Source organism: Elgaria multicarinata, chromosome 18 (assembly GCF_023053635.1).
Source record: "Elgaria multicarinata webbii isolate HBS135686 ecotype San Diego chromosome 18, rElgMul1.1.pri, whole genome shotgun sequence".
NCBI lineage: Eukaryota > Metazoa > Chordata > Lepidosauria > Squamata > Anguidae > Elgaria > Elgaria multicarinata.
In genome coordinates this window covers 5,752,954-5,777,030 of record NC_086188.1, presented here as the reverse complement: position 1 = coordinate 5,777,030, position 24,077 = coordinate 5,752,954, and the positions used below count along the sequence as shown (strand labels likewise).

At 45.3% G+C, this 24,077-nt stretch overlaps 1 protein-coding gene and 1 pseudogene across 1 annotated transcript in view; both read right to left on the bottom strand.

The window, feature by feature from the left end:
- The window catches only part of TMEM132B (transmembrane protein 132B), a 285,111-nt gene that overhangs the window by 193,553 nt on the left and 67,481 nt on the right, over positions 1–24,077 (bottom strand). Inside the window, exon 2 of the mRNA XM_063144325.1 lies at positions 3,312–4,218. Within this exon, the coding sequence (XP_063000395.1) occupies positions 3,312–4,218 (907 nt within the window). The remainder of the gene's footprint in view (positions 1–3,311; positions 4,219–24,077) is intronic.
- On the bottom strand, positions 11,236–11,344 carry LOC134410919 (5S ribosomal RNA; annotated as a pseudogene).

The window sequence follows — 24,077 nt, the reverse complement described above, 5'->3', positions numbered from 1 at the left end:
CAGCTCTATGAAATTGTCCACCCAGTGTGCGGCCGCTGTCAAGAAGGCAAACTCCATGTTAGGCATTATAAGAAAAGGAATTGAGAATAAAACGGCCAGTATCATACTGCCCTTATATAAATCTATGGTGCGACCACACTTAGAATACTGTATACCACCAGAAGAAGTGTTAAGATTTTGGAAACAGGAATGATCCCGTAGGGTGGGGGAGCACTTGTTGGATTGTTGAATTGTGTTTATGGTTATTAAGTACTATGTGTTAAGAATTTCATTTTCAAGTAATTTGTTAAGAATTATAATAGTTTCTTTATGTATGTTTATTGTTGTATTTGTAGATGTTTTATTTAGTATTTCAAAATTAATTAAAAAAAAATTAAAAAAAAGAATACTGTATACCATTCTGGTCACTACACCTAAAAAAAGATATTATAGAGCTGGAAAAAGTGCAGAAAAGGGCAACTAAAATTATTAAGGGGCTGGAGCGTCTCCCCGATGAGGGAAGGTTACATCAGCTGGGATTGTTTAGCTTGGAAAAAAGGAGGCTCAGGGGAGACATGATGGAGGTGTACAAAATTATGCCTGGTGTGGAGAATGTGGATCGGGAGACATTTTTCTCCCTCTCTCAAAATACTCAAACCCGGGGTCATCCCATGAAACTGATTGGTGGGAGATCAAGGACAAATAAAAGGAAGTACTTCTTCACACAGCACATAGTTAAGTAATGGAACTCACTACCACAGAATGGATGGCTTTAAAGAGGGGTTGGATAAATTCCTGGAGGCAAGGGCTATCCATGGCTACTAGCCCTGATGATTGGGTGCTATCTCCAGTATTCAAGGCAGTAAGCCTGTGTGCACCAGTTGCTGAGGAACATGGGTGGGAGGGTGCTATTGCACCATGTCCTTATTATTCATCCCTGGCCAAAGGCTGGTTGGCCACTGTGTGGGAGTAAAAAGAAGCCAAAGGCAAAGGTTGAACCAGGCAATCTTCAAAACGGAATATTTACAAAAGTTTATTTACAGTGGTTCTACCTTTGCCTTTGGCTTTTTTTTACTCCCCCACGGGGTTTTCCTTGCTTTTGCACTTGGCCACTGTGTGAACAGAGTGCTGGACTAGATGGACCCTTGGTTTGATCCAGCAGGGCACTTCTGATGTTCTGATGTTCTTATACTTGGGATGATGGAGAAATTTGCAATGGATTCAAATTCCTATGACTCCAACAGACATAGGAGCAGCAGACATCGACTTGTGGACCAATGTTTTTCTCTTTGGGGTGGGTGGGTTGCACTAAAACACATTGGCACAAGTGAGCATTGCCACTGATGCAATAAATGCTCAAGTGCTGCTACTGAAAATTAGCTAAATAAATTATCAATGGCAGCAGGGACAGGAGACCCTTGTCCCTATTCAGACCCAAATTATGAGAGTCGAACTTCCCTTATTAGTTCTAATTTGGCTGTTTCACACTGGAGTCTCCCTTTGAAATTCTTCTTTCGGAAACTTTCAGGTCAGCAACAGAGTATCCTGGGAAACTGAAGTGTTCCCTCCCGTGTTCTGCCTTCTTCCATTTCTGATGTCAGATTTATGTCTCTCTATTCTTTTGCATAGGGCAATTATGTTATCACAAATCACTGTGGTGGTGAAAGGCCACATAGCTGCGTTTGCATACATTTACAGTCTAACAGAATAGTCACAGACTGTCCTCTTTAACATTTCATGGCCATTCGGCTCCACCTTTTACCATCTTTCCCCAATTTGGTAACACCTGCGCTTATACCTGCCTACTGAAGTCTTCATCCATCTGATGAATGTCCCTGTGGCTTGACGGGGAGGGATTAGATCCTGGACCTGATGGTTTCGTTTAGCTTTTGCAAACTGTGGGGAGGGGAAGGCATCAGAGCGATGAGGGTGGATGATTTTGGCAGCTGAGGGCAGGATAAAGGGGAGAGCTGGTGCCTCTCCATTGCATTCCGGAGGCTGGAGGCTGGGCCACCCACATGCGTCACAATCTTTTTATTCATTTAAAACATTTGTATCCCGCCCTATATCACTAGGATCTCAGGGTGGCACACAGATAAAATTATACAATATAAGACAATAAATATTCACAGCTAACAACAAATTAAACCATTAATCAGGTTTTTAGTGCAATATTATAAAGGCATACTAATGGCAGGCATTAACACCAAGGTTATTGAGAAGAATACAATTCGGTTCCTTCCTGTTGCCAATAAAACAAGGTTACAAATGTTAAAGGATGCTACATCATTCAGAGCCCAGGCATTTTAAATAAGTGTAACATACATTGACACAAACACACACACACACACACACACACATTTTAATTATATATATCCCGCTTTGTGAAACTCTGTCTTTATGTTCTGTTATGCTGCTCAGTTTCACTTTGGTTGTTTAATACAACCAAATTGCATTTTCTTTTACGGCATGCTTGCAGACTGAAATCCACCCCGTTGGAGTTGAGTTATAGGGGAGGAAGTGAAAGGGTTCACACCAGCCTTGTCCAGCCTGTTGCCTGTTTTTGTGCTTTTATGGTTTAAAATTTTGTATATCAATTTTGAATATTCAAAGTTTTAATCTTTGTGTACCACTCAGAGAGCTTTGGCTATGGGTTGGTACATAAATGTTAGTAGTAGTAGTAACATCCTCCAGATGTGTTGCACTACAACTCCAACCATCCCCAGCTGGTGTGCCATGCTGCTTGGGTATTATGGGGCATGTAGTCCAACACACCTGTCCCTTTTCCACCCGTTTACTTCATCCCTTATGACTCAATGGGAGTTCACTGAGAACTGAGACAGCTGCTGTCTGCATAGCCCCACCCCCTCCATGGCATAGTCCCACCCTCTTATTTGCATAGCCCCACCCCTCAATTGCATAGTTTCCCTCTTAGGTCCCATTTCTTGGCTATGCTTGAGTATGATGGAACCCAATGGCTGGCATACTTGAGCGTGTATATCCGTAGCGAGAGAGAAACACTAAGCTTTTAATAAGTTGAGAAGGAGCATCAAAAGCAGAAAACCAAGAGCAAGACAATGCTTTTATTGGCCCAGCACACAATACTTCTGGAATTTGCTGGAGAAATGGAACAGGGCTCCAGAGCTTAACTTACACCTGGATCCAATGGACCACAGTTTGTCTTCGGACCACCACTACTGCTTTTGATGACACAAATAACAAATGAACCAACCAAGCAGGTTTCTGGCCTGCTGGTTTATGACGGCTTATGCCTTATTTTACAAAAAAAAAAAACAACCCAAGGACATACCCACAACAACCGCAACACTTACCTTAGTGTAAACTGATCGGCTAGAGAGCCACTGGTGAGAGACACAAGAAACATGACAAGGTCTCCTTCCTTGACCGGGCTGAGTGGTAAGCAGATCACCAGGTTCCCATCAAGATTCAGCAAGGATTTCTTGAGCTTGTCTAGAGTTGGGTAAAGAATAACATTCCCGATCCTCTCCATTGACACCAAAGGCATCCGTGCCTCCTCTTGGCCTTCTGGGTGAAGAAAACTTTCCAGGTTTTGGTCTTTGGAAGAACACTCCCCCTCCTCTGCGTACACCCAATAGAAAAGTTCCACAGTGATGCCCTCTGAAGAGTCCACCACCTGCTCGTCCTCTGCATCCAGTGGTGGCGGTGGAGACGCCAACGCAGAGTTGAACCAGCTCGGGGAAAACTCCACCTCTGCAACGCACACCCCCAGATGACCTTTCAACCGACAACTGCCGACAGCGACTCGCTCCTCCCGGAAGGCCATCATCCGGACACAGGGCAAGATCTCGGCAGGATCGTAGTCTTCCCAATCTCTGCCGGCCACGTGGAACAACGCTTGCACCTTTGGCCTGTTGGAATATATGGCGCTGTCGATGACGCGCGGTTGCAACTTCCAATTCAACGTGAACTGGTCGGCGAAACTGAACAGTGCAGATGTCAGCAGGAGGTGCGGCGGCACCGTTTGCGCCACGGTAAACGGGCCATAAGTCGCGTTTAGTACAGGCAGGCTGGTGGCTCTGTAGACAAGGAAAGGCTCCGTTCGGGATTGCAAGCTCGCATTCCTCATGATATCCTGGTTGGTTTCTTTGAGGAAGAAGGAACCGTCAGCACCGGAGATGCGGTAACTCGCAGGGAGGTATACCGGCAAGTTTGTAAATCGTTGCATGCTGTCCACGATGCCTCCCCGGCATTCCACCACTGCAAGCAACAGACAGGGAAGAAGGCAAAATGTAACTAAGAGCACTTTGGCTTAACTCCCATCGGGGCCAGTTCAAAGCAATTGAGTGCCAAACGTTGCAAGTGCATAGAGGACACTAGAAAGGTCCCTCCCTAGGGAAGAATATCACTTGATACTCAAGAAAGGCCTAGAGCTAAAAATAGTGTTGAATCCACACACACACACACACACACACACACACACACACACTTGCATTCCCCCACCTCCACACCATCAGCAGCCAATCAGAGCAGGAAAATGCTGACATCGCGATGGGGCTGACGGAGCCTAAAAGCTATGGCAGAAAAAAGGAAGAAATTGTTGCAAGTACAGAAGAACGTCAGCCCAAAGGACGGGCAGGTGGGAATGGTTAAAATGTTTGGGGTATCAAAGGTTTAGAGGAAAAATGAACACTCGGTGGGAACGTGACTGAACAGCCTTCATGGGCCCAGACATTTTGGACTACAACTCCCAGCATTCTTAAGCAAGGGCTTCTGGGAGTCAACAGCCAACTCCGCTGCAGACATCAGTTTGGGGAAGGCTATGGCAAAGGTTTATATAGTAATACAAGGCATGAAGGGAAGCAGACAGAGCAAACCAAGACCTCAACATGTAGCTCATTGGATCACAACATCATTGTGCCTTCACTGTCCTGCTCCACTTCTTGAACCCCTTCTAGACCACCCTCGTCTCTCCTGTTTTGCTCTTTCCCATTGAGTTTTTCCCTCTCCAGCTTCTCCAACCCAGACCTCTATCTTGAAACCTTTCACTCATGATTCCCCCGCCCCATTCTCACCACACCTTCTTGGGGACCAGATCCCTGACGCCTTTCTGCACCCCATTCAATGTTGTGCACGATACCCGAATGGCAATATTCTCACTCCCGTTCATTGCGCCACAAGTTGCACGACAGGGGTAAGGCAGTTGTGTCGCATAATGCAAAACAGCATGGACAATCACAGTGGCGCAATCATAACTGTAATTGGATTCTTTGTTTGCGCGCAGTTCAGATCCTAGCTCATGCGAGCACAACATCATTGGCACTAACAGAAGGGCACAATTGGATAGCACCCAATATGTCTATGGAGGGAACTAGGATTCACAGGTGCTTTCACTGGAAGAATGGGTCGGGGTAGTGATTTCCACCCATTCCCCCGCATCCCCAAGTGACACTTCCCACCCTGTTCTGGTCGCCTGCCCCCCAAGACTCCAAAGGGGACACCCAGTAGGGAGGAGGAATCACTGGCCCCCTTTTCCAGCACAAGTCTGGATCCAGCCCCATGGAAATAGGGTGACCATATGGAAAGGAGGACAGGGCTCCTGTATCTTTAACAGTTCTATTGAAAAGGGAATTTCAGCAGGCGTCGTTTGTAAGCATGCAGCACCTGGTGAAATTCCCTCTTCATCACAACAGTTAAAGCTGCAGGAGCTCAACTGGAGTAACCAGATGCAAAAGAGGGCAGGGCTCCTGCAGCTTTAACCGCTGTGATGAAGAGGGACTTTCACCAGGGGCAGGATGCATACAAATGACACCTGCTGAAATCCCCTTTTCTATACAACTGTTAAAGACACGGGAGTCCTGTCCTCCTTTCCATAGGGTCACCCTACATGGAAACAAACCCCTCCATTGAAGTCAACAACCCCTGCATTGGATAACCAAACTGCAATCAATGCTAATCCCCAGGGATTTGAACCAGAAATGTTCAGAAGCCAGGTGATTAATTTTTTTTCTTTTAAAGCAAAGCCATATTGTGGAGCAATAACAGAGGCAAGCCGACAGATTAAGGTCAAACTTAGTATTGTCTGCCTCTAAATCTCAAAGTGCCAATTTAATACTCAGCGTTATTGGGGAGAGCAGATGCAGAACGCTCCATCCCCCGAAACAATTAAGACTCCGACGGCACCTGTTACAAGCGAGGATGACTCAGACGGTGCCTGCAAAGACTTAGCAAAATAATATTCAGGCTGCACTCAAGAAGACTTTGCTTTTATTTTATTAAACTGACATTCCTCAGCATCCCGTGCCAAATTGCTCACTAGATCTGTCATTTTGATTTGGCTCCGATCTCGTCCTCTCTTTTTTATAGATATAAAATTCAGCCCCTTTATTTTCAATTGCTTGACGTTACCTACATCTTACTTAAGCTCTTTTCTGTGTTTCAATCAAGCCTACACGGAGAGCCCTCCATATGTCCGTTCCTACACGTTTCAACATGACATGGTTTTCTTGGAAGAACCCCCAGAGTGAACTAATGAGAAGAACATCAAAAGACGTTTTACTTTTACCTTTTCTTTTCTTTTGTAATGCAGTTCACAGAACCTTTGGCTCTAGATCAACCTACCCCAAATTGGTGCCTTCTGGGTGTTTGGGACTTCAATTTCCACCAGCCCTATCCAAGCTGGCCAATGGTCAGGAATGCTGGAACTTGTGGCCCAAAACATCTGGAGGTCACCAGGTTGGGAAAGGCTGTGATTGTTCCTTCTCTCTAATTCCAGTGCTTAGGCTGGGCGTGCCGATCCTTAGGTAGTCAACATTGCACAACTCATGCAATTGGGAGGCATCAGCAGATTTGACTGAACTCTGAGGTTTACATAAGTGCAAGAACAAATCTTTATAACTATGGCTTTAAAAGGGGGTTGGATAAATTCCTGGAGGTGAAGGCTATCATTGGCTACTAGCCCTGATGGTTGGGTGCTATCTCCAATATTCGAGGCAATAAGCCTGTGTGCACCAGTTGCTGGGGAACATGGGCAGGAGGGTGCTGTTGCACCATGTCCTGCTTTGTTGGTCCCTGGTGTCGAGGAAATGTGTGAATGGGCTGTTTTATCTGTGCCCACCCTGTTTTGATGTAAGCCCCTTCTATTAGAAATTAAGTTCTATAGCAATTTGATCCAAACTGTAGCTGAAAATATATTGAGCAACACTTGCTCAACCAACAAGAAGTGTTGACACATTAGTCAGAGTGTGAGCCTCCCAGCGAGGACAGGAAGAGTAGTAAGCACAAAGGAACAGATGTTCCAGGATTGCAATACCCATCTGCGTATTGTTTTTCTAGTCTTAGAATTATCTGCACTCTGCACATGCATAAATGCCTTGTCTATCATTGGTTACTGTATTGCAAAGCTGTATTATGATTGGTTTATTATATGAGGAAGTTCTGTTGTTGCTTCTGAAGATGTTACCCTATAAGTATCTTAGCTTTGCCTGCAACTCCTTCAGATCCTCTAGAGTTTGCCACCTTGCAGCACTGCAGGCTGCTCGTAATAAAACTTTTCCAAGATGAGAGAAATTGTGTCTTGAGAGTCTTTGACTGCCACTCAGCGAACCAAGGGAACCCGCCCTTTCGGGTTCCTCCACACTGGCCGATGGCTGGTTGGCCACTGTGCGAACAGAGTGCTGGACTAGATGGACCCTTGGCCTGATCCAGCATGGGACTTCTTATGTTCTTATGTTCTTATCAAGGGGCTGGAGCAACTCCCCAATGAGGAGAGATGACAACATCTCAAAGTGTTTAGCTTAGTAAAGAGATAAGAAAGGAAAGACAAGATAGAAGCGTACAAAATTATGCCGAGTGTGGAGAAAGCAGATAGGGAGACATTTTTCTTCTTCTCTCATAATACTAGGATCCGGGGTCATCCCATGAGTGGTGGGAGGTTGTGATGGCCACCAATGTGGATCGCTTTAAAAGGTGATTGGACAAAGTCATGGAGGAGAAAGCTGACAATGGCTACTAGCCCTGATGGCTACATCCAGAGGCACAGGCACTATGCCTATGTATACCAGTTCCTGGGGGAACATGGGCTGGAGGGTGCAGTTGTACTCATGTGCTGTTTGCGGGTTTCTCCACAAATAGAACACAAGTGCAATAGCCCATGCCCAGTCATGTTCCCCAGCAACTGGTGTACAACGATGCCTCTTATTTATAAGCAGGCATCTCAGAAAGCAGCCTAAGTGTGTCCTGCTCCAAAGACCCTATTCCACTTACCAAGGGCTGTTTTAGAAGCTCCATTACCGAGTTGCTATTTATAAAGGCGCCTTGACAAGGCCTGTCACATTGCAGCAGGGTCTGAAATTGCAGATTTCCCCAGTTCAAGCTGGACCTGGTTCCCCGGGAAAAGCTCAGAGTGAGAGGAGAGAAAGGGGGGAAGAAGCTTGGAAGTGTTTCGTCAGCTGTTCTGCAGTCAGAGAAACTCAATCTCAGTCCAATATAAAAGAGGCACTCCTGGGAAAATAAAGTGAGGAAAGGTTGCAAAGCATGAGGAGGATCCACTATTGCATTATCAGGGAGTACAGATCTGGCTAAATAAAGTGAAGTACTTTGGTCACATAATGAGAAGACAGGATACCCTGGAGAAGAGGCTGATGCTAGGGAAAGTGGAAGGAAGAGGGGCCGACCAAGGGCAAGATGGATGGGTGATATTCTGGAGGTGACGGACTCAACCTTGGGGGAGCTGGGGGTGGCGACGGCCGACAGAAAGCTCTGGCGTGGGCTGGTCCATGAAGTCACGAAGTGTCAGAAGTGACTGAACGAATAAACAATAGATGAGGATGAGGATGAGGATGATGATGATAATTAGCAGACCAGATTAACTGGCACTGTCCTGGTGCTAAGAGAAGTACCAGTAGTTTACCAGTGCAAGACATAAAATGATTGGGTGGTTAACCCTCAAAGTATCTGCCACACTCCACGGCACACAGTTTGAAAACATGATGCCTCTTACCCTTGGCATGGTGAGTTCCCTCTTTCCCCTGCTGAAGTTCTGCTCTCGGTCCTGCCTGCTTATCTCTGCCAAGGCTCATGTGGCAATGAAAAATGCATGAAAGCCACATCCGTGTCCTTAGATATTTTGCCGACGTCTTTCCCCCCCTCCCCCCCCCCCCGTGCAACACATCACGGCAGCAGCATACAGATGAAACCAGAGAGCCTTCCTGAGGTCGGGAGAAGAAAACTCCAGCCTCCATGGATTTTATCCAATTAATGGCTGCGGTTCTGGTGCTCCATGACCAGCCCCCTGAAATGGGTCGAAACTCCACGCAACTGCACCCTATTGCAAGGGATGTGTAGCCTGGTTCTGTGCGGGGGAGAACAAGAGCCTAATTGGTTTTTGTTTGTTTCCTCTAGCCAATAACAAGACTTTGTAGGGTTTGGGTAAATGTTAGACATTCTCGAATCAAACTCCACTGTAGGGTTTCCATCTTAGCACACATAGCCCAAGATATCCAAGATACTGAACCCTATTGGCACAACTGGTTCAGTACCTTGGATAGCTCCTTCAAAGTTCTGGCTGGTTCTGACTGAAACCCAGAATGGATTCACATCCCCACTGAAATAGGAGCCACCAGCCTTCACTGCATGACCCCAAACCTGCCTTTCTCATGCTACCCAGAGGAATAAGTACATGAAGGGGAAATGTACAATTCCCCACTCCTAGCCTGAGGATATGGCCCTAACACCCTTGGACTCAGAATAAGAACCCCGGGCAATATCGCCATCCACAATAGAAGCCAGTGCTTGATGAATCAAACAAAGAGCCTTTAAGATAGCATGGCCAGCTCCTACAAGGAGGCAGGGCAAACCACAGTACAGGCCTTGGCAACCTACATAAGGCTTCAGTTGGCCTCGGTTCTCTGTTGGGACAACATCTAGGAGGCATCTAGTGTCCTGAATCCTGTTTTGAAAGACCTCCATTGACTAGACTTTGCCTGATCTGACTTGACCTCACTTGGCCTGACTCAACTTGCCTGGGAGAAACTCAGTTTCTTTGCCTGCTGCTCATATGAGCTCAAGCCCTAGTTGAATAGGATTAGGACTTTCTGCAGGCAAAGTATATGTTCTACCAATAGCTACAGTCCCTTACTCCATTTTCCCTCCTGTATCATTCTTGGTGAGGTTCAAAATGTACATTCCTTACAGCTCTCCATCTCTTGGTTATGACAAGTTTTACCCTTATCAGTGAGGCTTAGAAGGAAGGAAGGGTGGTGGGCATCATGAAAGACCTAACCTTCACTCCTCATGGAGGTCATTTATGGATCATGTTGGTCCTTTCCAGTCTTGCATCAATGAAACCAAAGAACAGACATGGGGGGAGAGTGCCTTGTTCAACCATAACAGCTATGAAGCAGACATGGAGGTTCCTTTTGACCAGTCCCACGTCCAGACAGACAGCCATGGGAGGGAAGGCCACCTTCAGATAGCAAGAACACCATCTCCTTAAACCAAAAAAAAAAAAACCCACTTATAAATCTTATTAAAGTAATCCCTCCCCTGAACCCAGATTATTGCCTTTGCCTTTCTGGCAGAATAAAAAATTAATTTCCTCTACCATAATAAGCGTATGATAAGAAGGCATCATTCGAAACTTAACTAGAAGATTATAATTAACTCTGTTTGAATAAAAACTAAATTTAAACTCAGGTCGGTGGCTTGTTTGCTCAGACCCCTTTTCAGCAAGTCAATGAACAGGCATTGCTGGATTAACGGTCCCTCGCCATTTCCGCCATTGTTAACGGAAACACGCTTCCCACTCGGAGAAGCGAGGCAGAACTGTAATCCAACACCCAGAAGGACTTGGGGATTAACTTCTTCTTTTTCAGCCTCTGCTGCTTGCCAAGGTTTAAGACCCAGAAGGTAAGGCAGATACATAGCTAATATTAGGCAACGTTTGCAGACTCTGAGCACGTTGTATTCTCGAAACGTAAATGGTCTCCAAGGATAATTGGCACCGAGTCTTAACTCACCATGGCATGACTTTCTGCTTACGTGAACAGAAGCCTAGGGAGAAATGTTCATGGCCAGGAGCAGTGGCTCAGTGGTATGGCACACACTTTGCATGAAGAAGGTCCCGGGTTCAATCCCAAGCATCTCCAGGTAGAGTTTGGAAAAAGCCTCTGCATGAAATCCTGCAGAGGTACCATCAGTAGTCAGCCTCGGACAATACTGAGATAGATGGGGCAATGCTCCATTTTGGTATAAGGCAGAAGTAGACTTTTTTTTTTTAGCCTACAGCACCCGATATTCCCAGGCGGTCTCCTATCCAAGTACTAACCAGGCCTGCCCCTTCTTAGCTTCCGAGATCGGGTGCGTTCAGGGTAGTGTGGCCGTAGATATCTACAGCCATATTGGAGCGCATTAACTCTGGCAAGATTTAATGTCCTGCCATCTGCTCTGTTACAGGGGAGGTTTCAGGAAATCAGTTTTTCTGATCGCTTATGCCCATGTGGAAGAAATGATATTGAATCGGTTATCCACGTTCTACTCAGTTGCTCTTTTTATAGAGAGATTACAGAGAAATTGTTGCTTGACACCAGATTAGAAATTAATGCACTTCTTCGTTGCTTCAGGGCCACAGAGGACAGAGACACAATCGAGGCTTTTGCAAAATTCTTTTTGAATGCTATGAGAATAAGGTCTCTCCAGAATTGATTCTGCTGGATACTTTCCAAATCTGTATGTAACTTCGCCCTACTCTTTTGTATGTGTAAAGTCTGATCGGTGACAATAATAAAGTTGATGATGGTGGTATAAGGCAGCATCCTATTTTGTTCTGGGAATTATTGCAACGTCACTGGTCAAAACGTACCACTTACAACTGTGAATCACCAAGAGTCTTGAGGTGGGGATGGCCAGACCTGGGTGCCTTCATATCTGTCCCATCACCAGCTAGGGTGAAGTCTCAGACACTGATTGGGCGAGCTGGCTGAATGGCATGGAATCTTCACTAATATTTTAAGTATTTAGGGGGCGGGATGGAATGTTTGTGGTCCAGATTCTGCATGGAAAAAGGAAGCAAAAAGTATCTGAAAGGCATAGGTGAAAGAGATGTAGATATGAGTTAAAGGGCCAATGAGACAAAAAACATGGGTAAGAAAGAACAAAGAGAAAGGAAAGATAACTAGATGTTATATGTTGGTCTAGCAAGCCAGTTCTTTGACTTCAGGCTTCTAGATTTTTTAAAATAAGGATTCGTTCCTGCTTACACAAAACCTGGCAGGAAATTGCTCTGCCAATCACACTTAGCGACATTAGTTAAACAGCCCAAACAGTCACAAATTCCTCAGCTAAATGAACTGTACAACAGAGAGGTTAGAGGTTAAGTCACACATTTGATTAGTCTAATTAAAGTCCATAATTGTGCCAGTTTGCACACAGGAGGAAGGCCAAGTCCTCACAAACACACGTGCGAACCTCACACTGCTGCCGCTGGACAAAACTGCGAGATCTCAGACACTTCAGATAGTCACAACAGTGGAGCAGGGAGAGGAAGTACAAGTTGCCCACACTTCCTGTCTGTCCAGTCCCAGCGAAGATCAGCACATCATGGAGTCTGGGAAGAAGCAGGTCAGACAGAGATCTGTAAGAGGCAGCTGGAGCAAAGGACTGGCAGACAGGGGCTGTCTGAATTCAAGAATCAAGAAGCAGGAAGCCAAGAAAGTCAGGAATTGGTCCATCAGGACCCTGGACAGGTCCACAAAGAAGGGCCAACTTGTTTCAATAAGTACCTACGCAACTCCTGAGTTTGACTACTTCTTCAACCTGGTGACCTCCAGATGTTTTGCACTTCAACTTCCATCAGCCTCTGCCGTCATGGCCAAAGGTCAGGTATGATGGGAATTGTAGTCCAAAACATCTGGAGGGCACCAGGTTGGGGAAAACTGTCCTAAGCCCTGTCCCCTTGCTGGAGAATGGAGATCCTTAAAGAGGCTTCCCTCTGACCTGGAGCTTGGCTCTCCATCAACACTCCATCACGTATCAGCCATGATGCCTAGGGTGGTAAGCAGATTCAGCATGTGAGACCCTGGAGGCAAGGGTCCAGCTTGAGGAGCTCAGATTCTGATGGTCACTGTTTCTAGACATCAGCTCAGTGTCATGGCCCAAATCTTGTACTACTCTGGAGTTGGGTTGCTACTGGCTCAATTTGCTGATTGTGCTTACACTTCCCTTTGTTGAGTGCCAAGCCCTTGGTCACAATGAAGATAATCTATATATATATAGCCCAGACTGCTCCTCCAAGCCAGTTATAGTTTTTGCCCTCTGGCACCATCTGGGGACGTTCCTTGGAACTGCAGCCTTCTATGGAAAGTTCCGAGAAATAGTTTTGGCACTCTGGCGCCATCTAGCAACATTTCTCAGAAGTGCGACCTTCTAGGGAAGTTCCAAGTTCCAAGAAAGATAACTGCCGGGAGCTTCCAGCCTAGCAGAGGGGCCAAACCCACTAACCTCCTCACCAGACTACTCCTCTACACTTGTTGTATGACGAGTTTTTTGCTAGTCCTTAATAAATAGCTTTTATTATGCAAGCCACAGCCAGATCAACAGTACTTCAAAATCTGTACACAGCATAACAAAGCTAAATGCTCTAGTCGGCTTTGCACAATCCTAAGTAGACTACATGAAGCTACTCACAACACCTGCAGGATGCCACCTCTTTTATTTCATTCAAATCCTTCCTCCACTGTTCCACAAAGGCCTTGCCACAGACCCTTTTGTATATTCCCTCTGATTTGGCTCTATTAAAACTTACTATCACCCAGAAAGAGTAAGCTTCTGCTCCCAGAAACTGTATAAGGATGCTTTCCAAAAGTTGGTTCTTACTCTTTCCTAAAGCAACAAATGAGCAGCAAAACTATGTATGAGGTGAGCACCGTGATGGCTCATAAAAAAAAAACTGCTAAATTTAGGAGATTTGATTTCAAGGTTGCTCTGCCAACCTGTCCCCACTGAGCTATTTCGACAGTCTGAGCTCCTCGAGATTCCAGGAGGGAATGCATGCCGGAAAAAAAAATACAAGTCTCCCAACTGCACACATGGAACTGTTAACCAACTTTTGGAATGTTTTGTATTCAGGGTTGCAGCATGCGTGTGACACTAAGCGAGGAGAGTGACAGCAGAAAAAGCAAGGATTTATGTTAGCTAGGCCCTATCTGTCACAGAGATAGGAATGCCGAGAGAGTCCTTTTATTAAAATCAGTCTCTTGCTACAGATATTGATCTAAGCAGCGAAGGTTGAATAGCACAGCATGCCAACATCTCTCAGAAAGTTAGTCAGTGGTACAAGCGTGAGGCATCGGTTACAGCACGCCAACTCTACGACGCCCATCAGAAACTAGTGCCCAGAACTTCCAGGCATTTGGCAAGGTAAAATAGAACTTCAGTGATGGCAATGAGCCTGGTCTGAGGACCTTCAGCACCAGGGACCGAGAGATAAGAACCTGGCCAAGCTGGCCTGAGGTCGTTCAGCACCAGGGACAGAGATATAGGAATAACCTGACGCTCCTGTCCTGGTGTCCTTCAGCACCATAGACAGAGACATAGGAAGAACCTGACCCTCCTGTCCTGGTGTCCTTCAGCACCATAGACAGAGACATAGGAAGAACCTGACCCTCCTGTCCTGGAGTCCTTCAGCACCATGGAAAGAGGCATGAGAAGAGCCAAGGCCATGCAAGTATTATGCTCTTTACTAGTTTAGTTAATTTATTGCATTTATGAGTCACTTCACACAACCAAAAGGAGCTCCGAAGCAATTTACAAAAATATACTTGACAAAAAAATATATGAAAGCAATAGAACAATAAGAAAGACCTACAGCAAAATGTTAATAGTGCAGAGTACTGCTGTTCAGAATTTCAGCCACTCCATTCTTCTCTCTGCCAGTTTTCCATTTCCTTCTCCTCAACAGCCAGTCAGCATTCTGTGGCCACTAACATCCTCAGACCTCATTGGACTGTTTTAGCCACACACCCTTTGTTTTTGTGTGCACTAGCGTTCTCCTGATCTGTCAAGGATGCTTTAAGGTGGATTCCTGCATTGAGCTGGGGGTTGGACTCAATGGCCTTATACCAACTCTACTAGTCTATGATTCTATGGTCCTGCTGATCTCTTCCTTTTGTGCATGGCTGGCACCGTTCTGGATACATAGGCAACAGCACTCACAACCTGAACACTGAAAATAAAAGGAATGCTATAGAACACATTATAAAGCAACTACTGAAACCACAAACCTGGGGGTCCTTTGTGGTCCACTGGTGCTTATTTGCCTGTTTGGTGAACTGGATTCCTGATTGTTTGGACCACACCCCTGTCTCTGAGCTGCTAGGACTGACACCTGACATCCAGGCCCCAGTACCCAACAGCCTAGAGCCTGACTTCCTGCTGAGTCCTGTTTTCAGAACTGGATTCCTGATTGTTTGGGCCACATCCCTGTCTCTGAGCTGCTAGGACTGACACCCAGGCCCCAGTACCCAACAGCCTGACCTCCTGGTGAGACCCGAGGTAGGGTAATGATCTTCCCTATGTCTCTGCAATCTTTTCTTGGAGTGGGGAAAAGACTGGAGCCAATGCTCACCTCTAGAACAATTAGCATTCAAAATCTGTATTGGTTTCTGCAAGCATAAAAATTATCATACCCCAAACACACATACATATTCTCTGAAGAACATTTTGTGCAAAACATATCTAGGTCTCCTGAGCCACATTCTTCAGAAACAGCAATTTAAAATAGTCTGCGCCTTTTTTTTCTTCCAAAAGACAACTCCTCGTGCCTAATTTTTTTGTGGCCAGTATCCCTAGACCGGCATCTACGATTGTGCCATTGCTTCCTACTCCCTCCAACTTCATTTTCAAACCAAAAATGCCTCCGGCTATTTTGTTAAATATTTCTGGGGAGGAAAGGGGAGGAAAAATACCTCTTTGCCTTTCTAGGACCTAACGTGACACTCCCCCATGTACACACGCACAAATCCACTCTCAAGCCCCCTCGCTTATTTGAACGAACCCCATATCAGAACTTCCCAGCCTAACATTTCCTTCTCCCCCACCTCCTCAGCCATCCCCCAAATGAATGGTGATACTGCTTTGTATTTCTTAGACATGTTCGACATCTTTTACAAATGGATGGCAGCGGCTGTCAAGGAGGACAGGACGGTTTCCCTGGGTACAACTCGTCTTCCCCAGCAGTGATCAAAGGCGGAGAAATGCCATTTATGTATGGCATGAATGACTCCCCCGGAGGAGGAAAACAGCTATTTCTCCGCTTGACGTTTTGCTTTGGGGGAGGAGGGTTGGGTGTGCATTTTTTCAAAGTTCCGGGTGCCGTTACTCTTCTTCTTCTGAACCTCTTGGAATCCCCTTCTCCAACCTAGCCCCATTCCTCAAAACAGGCTAATTTCAGAGGAGCCCATCAAACTGCTAGCATATAAGAAAGTAAAACTGCAGGGAGGGGCTATAACCCAGTGGTACAGCACACGCTTTGCATGCAGAATACTTTAAATGCTTACATGCATAGGCAACTCGGTGAAGACATGCATATTCTCCGACAAAGCCTTGTAGATCGATAATGCAAACAAAAGGAGTTGTCTACAGCCGATCAAATGTGCGCATTAGAAAAACTCAAGTCAAACCTTCGACACTTCAGTGGTTTGGAGCTCTGGAACTGAGAACCGTGCATTAGACACCGAAATGTTTGCCAATGGTAAGAGCAATAAGAACAACTTTTAACCTATCACAGCTGGGTTGAAGGTTTGAATTGTTCCACTGCATGTTTGAATGGTCAGAGAAAATTCCTTTTGTTTGGCTTAATAAATTAAATTAGATTAAATAAACGGAATATAAGGCGACTTCATCTGCTACAACTGCTTCAGACTCTTCAACAGGAAGGCTGTCTCCTCTGAAATTCCATCTCCCTCGATGGTTTAGAGGAAACGATTCAGTGGTATGGCACAGCATTCCCCCACATACTGCCCTCCAGATATTTTGGACTACAACTCCCAATATTCCTGACCACTGGTCTGTCACGATCCAGGTCCCTGACTCCTTGTCATCAGAGGATGAGGCTCCTGAGTTAACAAATCAGGGTGAGGGCTCAGTTACAGAAGGGTCTCATGATCCCACCTTGTTAGGACCTAGTTCTCCAAGAAGGCCCCAGGGACCAGCTCCCCTGTGTACAGAAGAGGTTGCATTGCCATCCTCTAATTCAAAGGAATCTAGCCATGAGGATACCACAGCCTCTTCTGTCTCATTGTAGCCTGAAGCTACAGAAGCGGACTACGTCCCTTTGTTAGAGCCACTATGAAAGCAGGGCTAACCAGCCTAAAGGAACTCAAAGAACATACTTAAGGTTCAGCTCAATCTGCTGCTTGTTGGAGCAACATACAAGCAAGCTTGTCTCACTCTCAGTCCCAGCATTACTCAGAGTTCTCCATGATGCTGCTCTGTTTCCTCTCTCTCTGGGAAACTGGCTTGGTCAGAATCCACTGGAGCCAGCTTGCCCAGGTCTCACTTGCCAGATGTTGTTGGGCTACAATGCCCATCATCCCTGACCATTGGAGATGGGGGTGGGCCAGATTGGGGAAACAGGACAGCAACATCTGGCCCCAGAATTGTTGTTTTTAAACGGATACTGTTGTTTTTATACTGTTTTTTATGTTTTTGATGGTTTTTAAATTTTGTATACTTTTAATGTTTACCATTTTTAATTGTTGTAAACCGCCCAGAGAGCTTCGGCTGTGGGGCGGTATATAAATGTAATAAATAAATAAATAAACAAACAAACATCTGAAGGGCCATAGGTTCCCCACCCCTATTTTATTACATCAAAGTCCTGCCAAACCTGTTCCTCCAGAGGCGTGTATGGAATCCACTGCCACAAGCTATGTTGGTGACTAGTACTTTAGATAGTTTCAAAAAAGGATTAGATATATTCGTGGTGGAAAAGTCTAGTTTTAAAAACAAAAATGATCCCTTGTCTCTAGCCTTAAAAAAATCAACACATTTGCTCAAGGCTCCAGAGATATTACCTGCAGAGGCTGACTTGAATGGCTTGGCCTTCAATTCCTTTCTTCACGGATCTCTCCCAAAGCCGTTTCAGCAAAGGTGTCCAAGTAGACACCATAGCCGAAGCTCTCTGGGCGGTTCACAAAAATTAAAACCATAATAAAACAACCAACATGTTAAAAGCACAATTACAAAATACAGTATAAAAAGCACAACCAGGATAAAACGTGTCATACAAAATATAGCTGACCACCCCATCCCATCCACCCACCTCTGTCCCAAGCACCATGGAGTTGTCTTTGCCACTGCAAAGAACACACATTTCTATTAATCTTTCCAGATTAGCCAAATGAAGATCAATGTCCCTATAAAACTCAATGACATGTTAATGCAAACCTTAAAAAAGATAAAAAGCCTTTTATCTCAGCCTTAGGAAAACCTAATAAAGAATTAACAGTCCATGAAGCCATGGAATTTCACTCAAGGCTTTGCTTTATGTTAGGATTCTCACCCCATTAATTTTTGACAGACAGGTTCTTTCTTCAGACTTTGGAAGAGGCCGGCTAGCATCATGCACACGGGGCCAATCCGTCATTAAAATCAGCCTATATGTGTTGTCAGGAGTAAAGCCCAGGCGGCAGTCTCCCAATGACCTCGTTGCAGAAAGGCTGGTTGACTTCAGAATACGGATGCTTCGGAAAATTACTTCTATCTGAAGTAGGACTGCTGGTGAAAATTGGTCTTTCTGAACTCTTTTGTAAAATGAGCTGGTCTGCAGTTCTCAGCAGGGATGTCAAGGTAACATTTGAAGTGCACGCACTCATCATCATAATCCCCAAGGTGAGTCCAAACATGTAGGCACCTGTCTTGATCCATATCAACAAACCAGCTGTAGCAGTTCTCAGCTCCACCAGCAGATCTTTGGTAAAGCTGGGTCCATTGCCCACAGATGGCCAAGGCAGCTGAAAATACTTTGCATGACAACAGAGAACAATGTATGGATGTTGGGAAAATCCATCCCACCTCCCACCCACCCCAGTTACTGTGAGGATTATAGCTATGCCCACAGGGAACATGGAAACCTTAGGACAGTCCTAAACCGATGTTATCAACCTTGCCAATCGAAATCAAAGGAACAATCAGAGTCCAGGTCCGCAGCAGCGTACAGATGTAAAAACACAGTAGCATGTTTAAAAAGAAAACTGAAAGACTATGCAACCCAGGAACATTTTTTATAAGTTGTTCGCCTCGCACTGAAAAGACCCCCTCCTTAGTGGCCTCCTGCCTCACTTCACTCAGACACTTTTCTCCGGGAGTCTCATTTGGTGGGCACCTGGAGCAGGACACATGAAGATGATCTTTGGTGATATATCTGTTGGAAGAGATAAGGAATTCTCTGCTAAGATGGCCCTAACTGGGACGGATTGAATGCCTTGATCCTCAAAAGGATCTTTTGGAAGAGCTCCAGGACAACACACAGCAACAGTGAAACTGAATGCAGTGAGCACCAAACAACTGCAAAAATGTAAATCTGGGGTCATTACTAAGGTGCATATATTTACCAAAAGGGGTGTAGTGGCAGGCAGAGGCGGGGAGGGGGGGATGCATTGATTTTACTTTGACATGCAATAAACATAAAACCCAACGCTTCCATTTTTAAAAAAAATTAAAATTCTGCACGATGACTGCTTTGGTTCGAAGAGTTTGTTTGTTACATTCACATTTAAAATTGGCACTGCAACAGCATTGCCAAAGATCCACAAACCGTGTGTTGAATCTATTTTTTTTTTCACAGGGATGCACTCAAATATTAGTGTGGGAGGACTCAATTCCAGGGTTTACTGACAGTATTTTCTTATATATATAAATCCCCTAGCAACCCTGGCTGAAGCACAGAGTGGAAGCTGGGATTTTTAAAGGTTTCTAACAAGGTCAGGTGCTCAAATCCCAGGGAAATAACACCAGGAATGAAGTTTCGGGGGGGGGGAGAAAAATCTATCTACAGTGTGCACATTTATTGCTCCAGAAAGAGCACAAGGTACAGAAAATCTCTATCATCCCATCATATTTGAGCAGCTGAAATCAAACATCCCAACAACATGACATAGAATCCCACCTCTAGCATTCGAACTCAACCAACCAACCCCTCAAAATCTACTTTCTTTCACGAGTCAAAACCACAATAACACCCCCCATCAAAGGTGGGGAAGGCTTCCGAGGGAAGGGTCACAGCTCATGTTTTGCATGCAGAAGATTCTAAGACCTGATAGCCAGTGTGGACAATACTGGGTTATATGGACCAATAGCCTAACTCAGTGTGTTCCAATGTTCCAAAGACTAGGTTCACGGAGTACAGCAAGTGTCCGGTTGCCAGCCTGCTAGAGGTTTTCACCGAGGCCCTGCTTCAGGGGGAGAGATACTGCACCATGAAGGATGAGATATTCCACCTGCTCCCCGCACCCCTACCTGGAGACTTTAAAAGCAAGGCTGGAGCTGAAGTTTGAAAGGTGCTGCTTCAGGGGCGGAGATGCTACTCCAATCATAGAATGATAGAATAGTTGAGTTGGAAGGGGCTTGTAAAGCCATCAAGTCCACCCTCCTGCTCAATGCAAGAATCCATCTTAAAGCATCCCTGACATATGGCTGACCAGATGCCTCTAGTGTGGGGCAGCCCTTGACCTCCCTAAGTCATTTCTTCCCAATAACATGGGAGTGCTGGGCTGAAAACAACAGAATGAAAATTTAATAGGGATAAATGCCAAGTTCTACATCTAGGAAATAGAAACCAAATGCACAGTTACAGTTAGCCTGGAGAAGAGAAGATTGAGGGGAGACATGATAGCACTCTTCAAATACTTAAAAGGTGGTCACAAAGAGACGAGAGCCAGGATCTCGTCTCGCTCATCCCAGGGTTCAGGACAAGGAAAAATGGGCTCAGGTTACAGGAAGCCAGATTCCAGCTGGACATCAGGAAAAACGTCCTCACTGTTAGAGCAGTATGACAATGGAACCAATGACCTAGAGGTGGTGGGCTCTCCCGCACTAGAGGCCTTCAAGAGGCAGCTGGACAAGCATCTGTCAGGGATACTTTAGGGTGGATTCCTGCATTGAGCTGGGGGTTGGACTCGATGGTCTTATAGGCCCCTTCCAACTCTACTATTCTATGATTCCATTGTCATACAGTATGAGGGCCTTTTCTGCTGTGGCACCCCATTTGTGGAATGAGCTCCCTAAAGAGGTTTGCCTGGCACCTACATTGCACTCCTTTCAGCAACACATGAAGACCTTTTATTTTACAAAAAGCTTTATTTTACAGAGAGCTTCGGCTATTGGGAGGTATAGAAATGTAATAAATAAATAAATAAATAAATAAATAAATAAATAAATATTTTAACCTTTTAGCATCCCAGTCTTTTAGCTCTGCTGTTTTAAATCTGCATTTTCATTCTCTGCATTGCCGCTCGATTTTATTCCGGTTGTACTTTTATATCGCAGTTTTAAGCTTCCATATTTTATATTTTACGCTGCACCTTGTGGTTTAAACTTTTGTGAACAGCCCAGAGAGCTTCGACTATTGGCTGGCATAGGCATGAAATGAAATGAACAAAATTATTTATTCATAAGGGCATGAAGGGGAAATCAGCAGGCAGCGGCACCACAATCCTATATTGGTTTACTCAGAAGCAAGGCCCGGGGTACTCATATAGGGCTTCTTGCCAAGAAAGTGTGTGTAGAATTACAACCCGAAGGGAGAGAACATGAAAGGGCCCACCCTGTCCGACAGCTCTTGCTCTCTGCCAAGCTGATCCCCCATCTCTGCCCTCGTTTCAAGACAGAAAGTTCTCCCCCTCTGGAGGAGGGCTGTCAGGATTCCTCAGCAGCTGTGCCCATTGCAGCCAGAGATCTTCAGGGTTTCACACCTCACTGCATATGGACCCCTTCTGCCATCTCTTTCTTTAAAAAAAAATTGAAAGGGAAATGTTGCTTTTACTCTGTTTTGGCAGAAGAAACTCCGTCTCCTTGAGGTCAGCGAGCAGACAACAGCTTTACTGATCCCTCAACTCTCGTACACATTTTTTTTTACATGTTCTGCATTTCCTAAGAGTAAACTCCGTGGGGCCAAGACCTCTCATTCATATATAATATAAGAATACAGTGCTGTAAGGCTTATTACTAGAGATCAACCAGACTGATTTTGTTCATTTTTGTTTTCAACTGAAGCTTGAACAGTGTAGACATGCAGAAAATTTTGGAAGCCTGAAAAAGTTCAACGCTTGGGCTTTAAAAGCAATTAATTCCCTCTGTGTCAAACAGGCAGGGCAGCCCCTAAGACAGCAGGATGATGGACAGCTGTGCTCGGCCAATCAGTGTGGCATGAAGGTGGGCCCTGGGCACAGCTGTCTGGTAAGGCTGTTGCCGCCAGCAGGGAGGGGCAAGGGGATTAGGGCAGCCAATCAGGGCACAGAAGGGAATCCCCCTACACGTGAGCCACATTTGCACTGTTCATGAACTCCTCTCATGAGAATGTAAGAAGAACCCTGCTGGATCAGACCAACAGTCCATCTAGTCCAGCATTCTGTTCACATAGTGGCCAACCAGCTGCCCACAGGAAACCCACAAGCAGAAAATGAATGCAAGTGCACCCTCCCGCCCATATTCCCCAGCAACTGGTATACATAGGCATACCGCCTCCAATTCTGGAAGCAGCATAGAGGCATCAGTACTAGTACCAGTGGATAGACTTCAACTCCAAGAATTTGTCGTACGCTTTTTTATAGCCATCCAAATTGGTGGCCCTCACCCCATCTTGTGGAAGCGAGTTCCATAGTTTAACTCTGCGCTGTGTTAAGAAGTACTTTCTTTTACCTGTCCTGAATCTCCCACCCATCAGCTTCACGGAACGATCCCATTGGGTTCTAGTATTATGGGAGAGGGAGCAAAATGTCTCCTCTCCTGTATTTATGAGAGCAACCAATCACACGTGATTATCATTCCCATCCAACTCCCCAATTTGAAACTGCTCAGGGCCCTGTTCTGTCTTCTGAAAGAATAGCAAGGAAGGATGGAAGGATGGAAGAAAAAGGAACAAAGAAAGAAACTCTTTTTTTTCCCTTTTTTCTTTTTGTGGTGGTGGAAAAGAAGAGAAAGATGACTGCATCCCTTGAAAATTCATTTTCAACACCATCTCCAGGGAATTTTTGACAAACACCCAGAAGCAAATATTTATCAGCACCAGGGTACAAATGAAACTCTTTTTTCCCTCTCTCTTTCTCTCTCTTCTTGTGTGTGTGTAAAAAAAAAAACCTCTCTCCCCAATCCTAGCCTTCAGCGACAGATGTGTGAGACAGGAGCTCAAACACAGAAGGGCAAACTAAGCAGAGGAGTATAAACCTGCCAATCAGAACTACTAAAGCAAGACCACAGGTGTGCCGCTTTGACCTTGGCAATGACCTCCAACCATCACGCTGGACTTGATTGGCTGTCATCGAGACACTTTGAAGGACAAGGACACCATCGCAAAAAAAAAAAAATCTGCAACTCAGGCAGAAGAGGCACACCTGTCTACCCAGCTTAGACCATGGTCTCCTAAGAACCGCAGTGGAAATTCAGACCTAGAACATTCCCTACTTAAGTTGGAGGCGAAGAAAATCAACTTCCAAAAACTAAGGTGCAAGATCCACATTTTTTGGTAGAAACTGGCTCCTTAGGACAGAGGTTGGCAGCAGGTAGGCTAGGATTTCCTGGTAGATCTCTGAGTAATTTGCAGTAAATCAGCAGGTCCTTCTGTCTTGCATGATTGCTAGCCGTTCATTGTGGTTTCGAGATGTTGTTGGAATGCAACTCACATCAGCCTTAGGCGGCATAGCCAATTGTGAGGGATGATGGGCGCTACAGTCCAACCACATCTGGGAGACCATGACTTGCCCACCTCTGAGCAATGGCAGCAACTAAAACATCTCTCTGTTAAATTAAGCTACTGAATACGAACAGTCTAGTGAAGACCATGCTGGGTGTCCCCAAAATGCTTACTGAATGTTGAAAAGTTGGGAAAATAGAAAACCAGGCAAGGA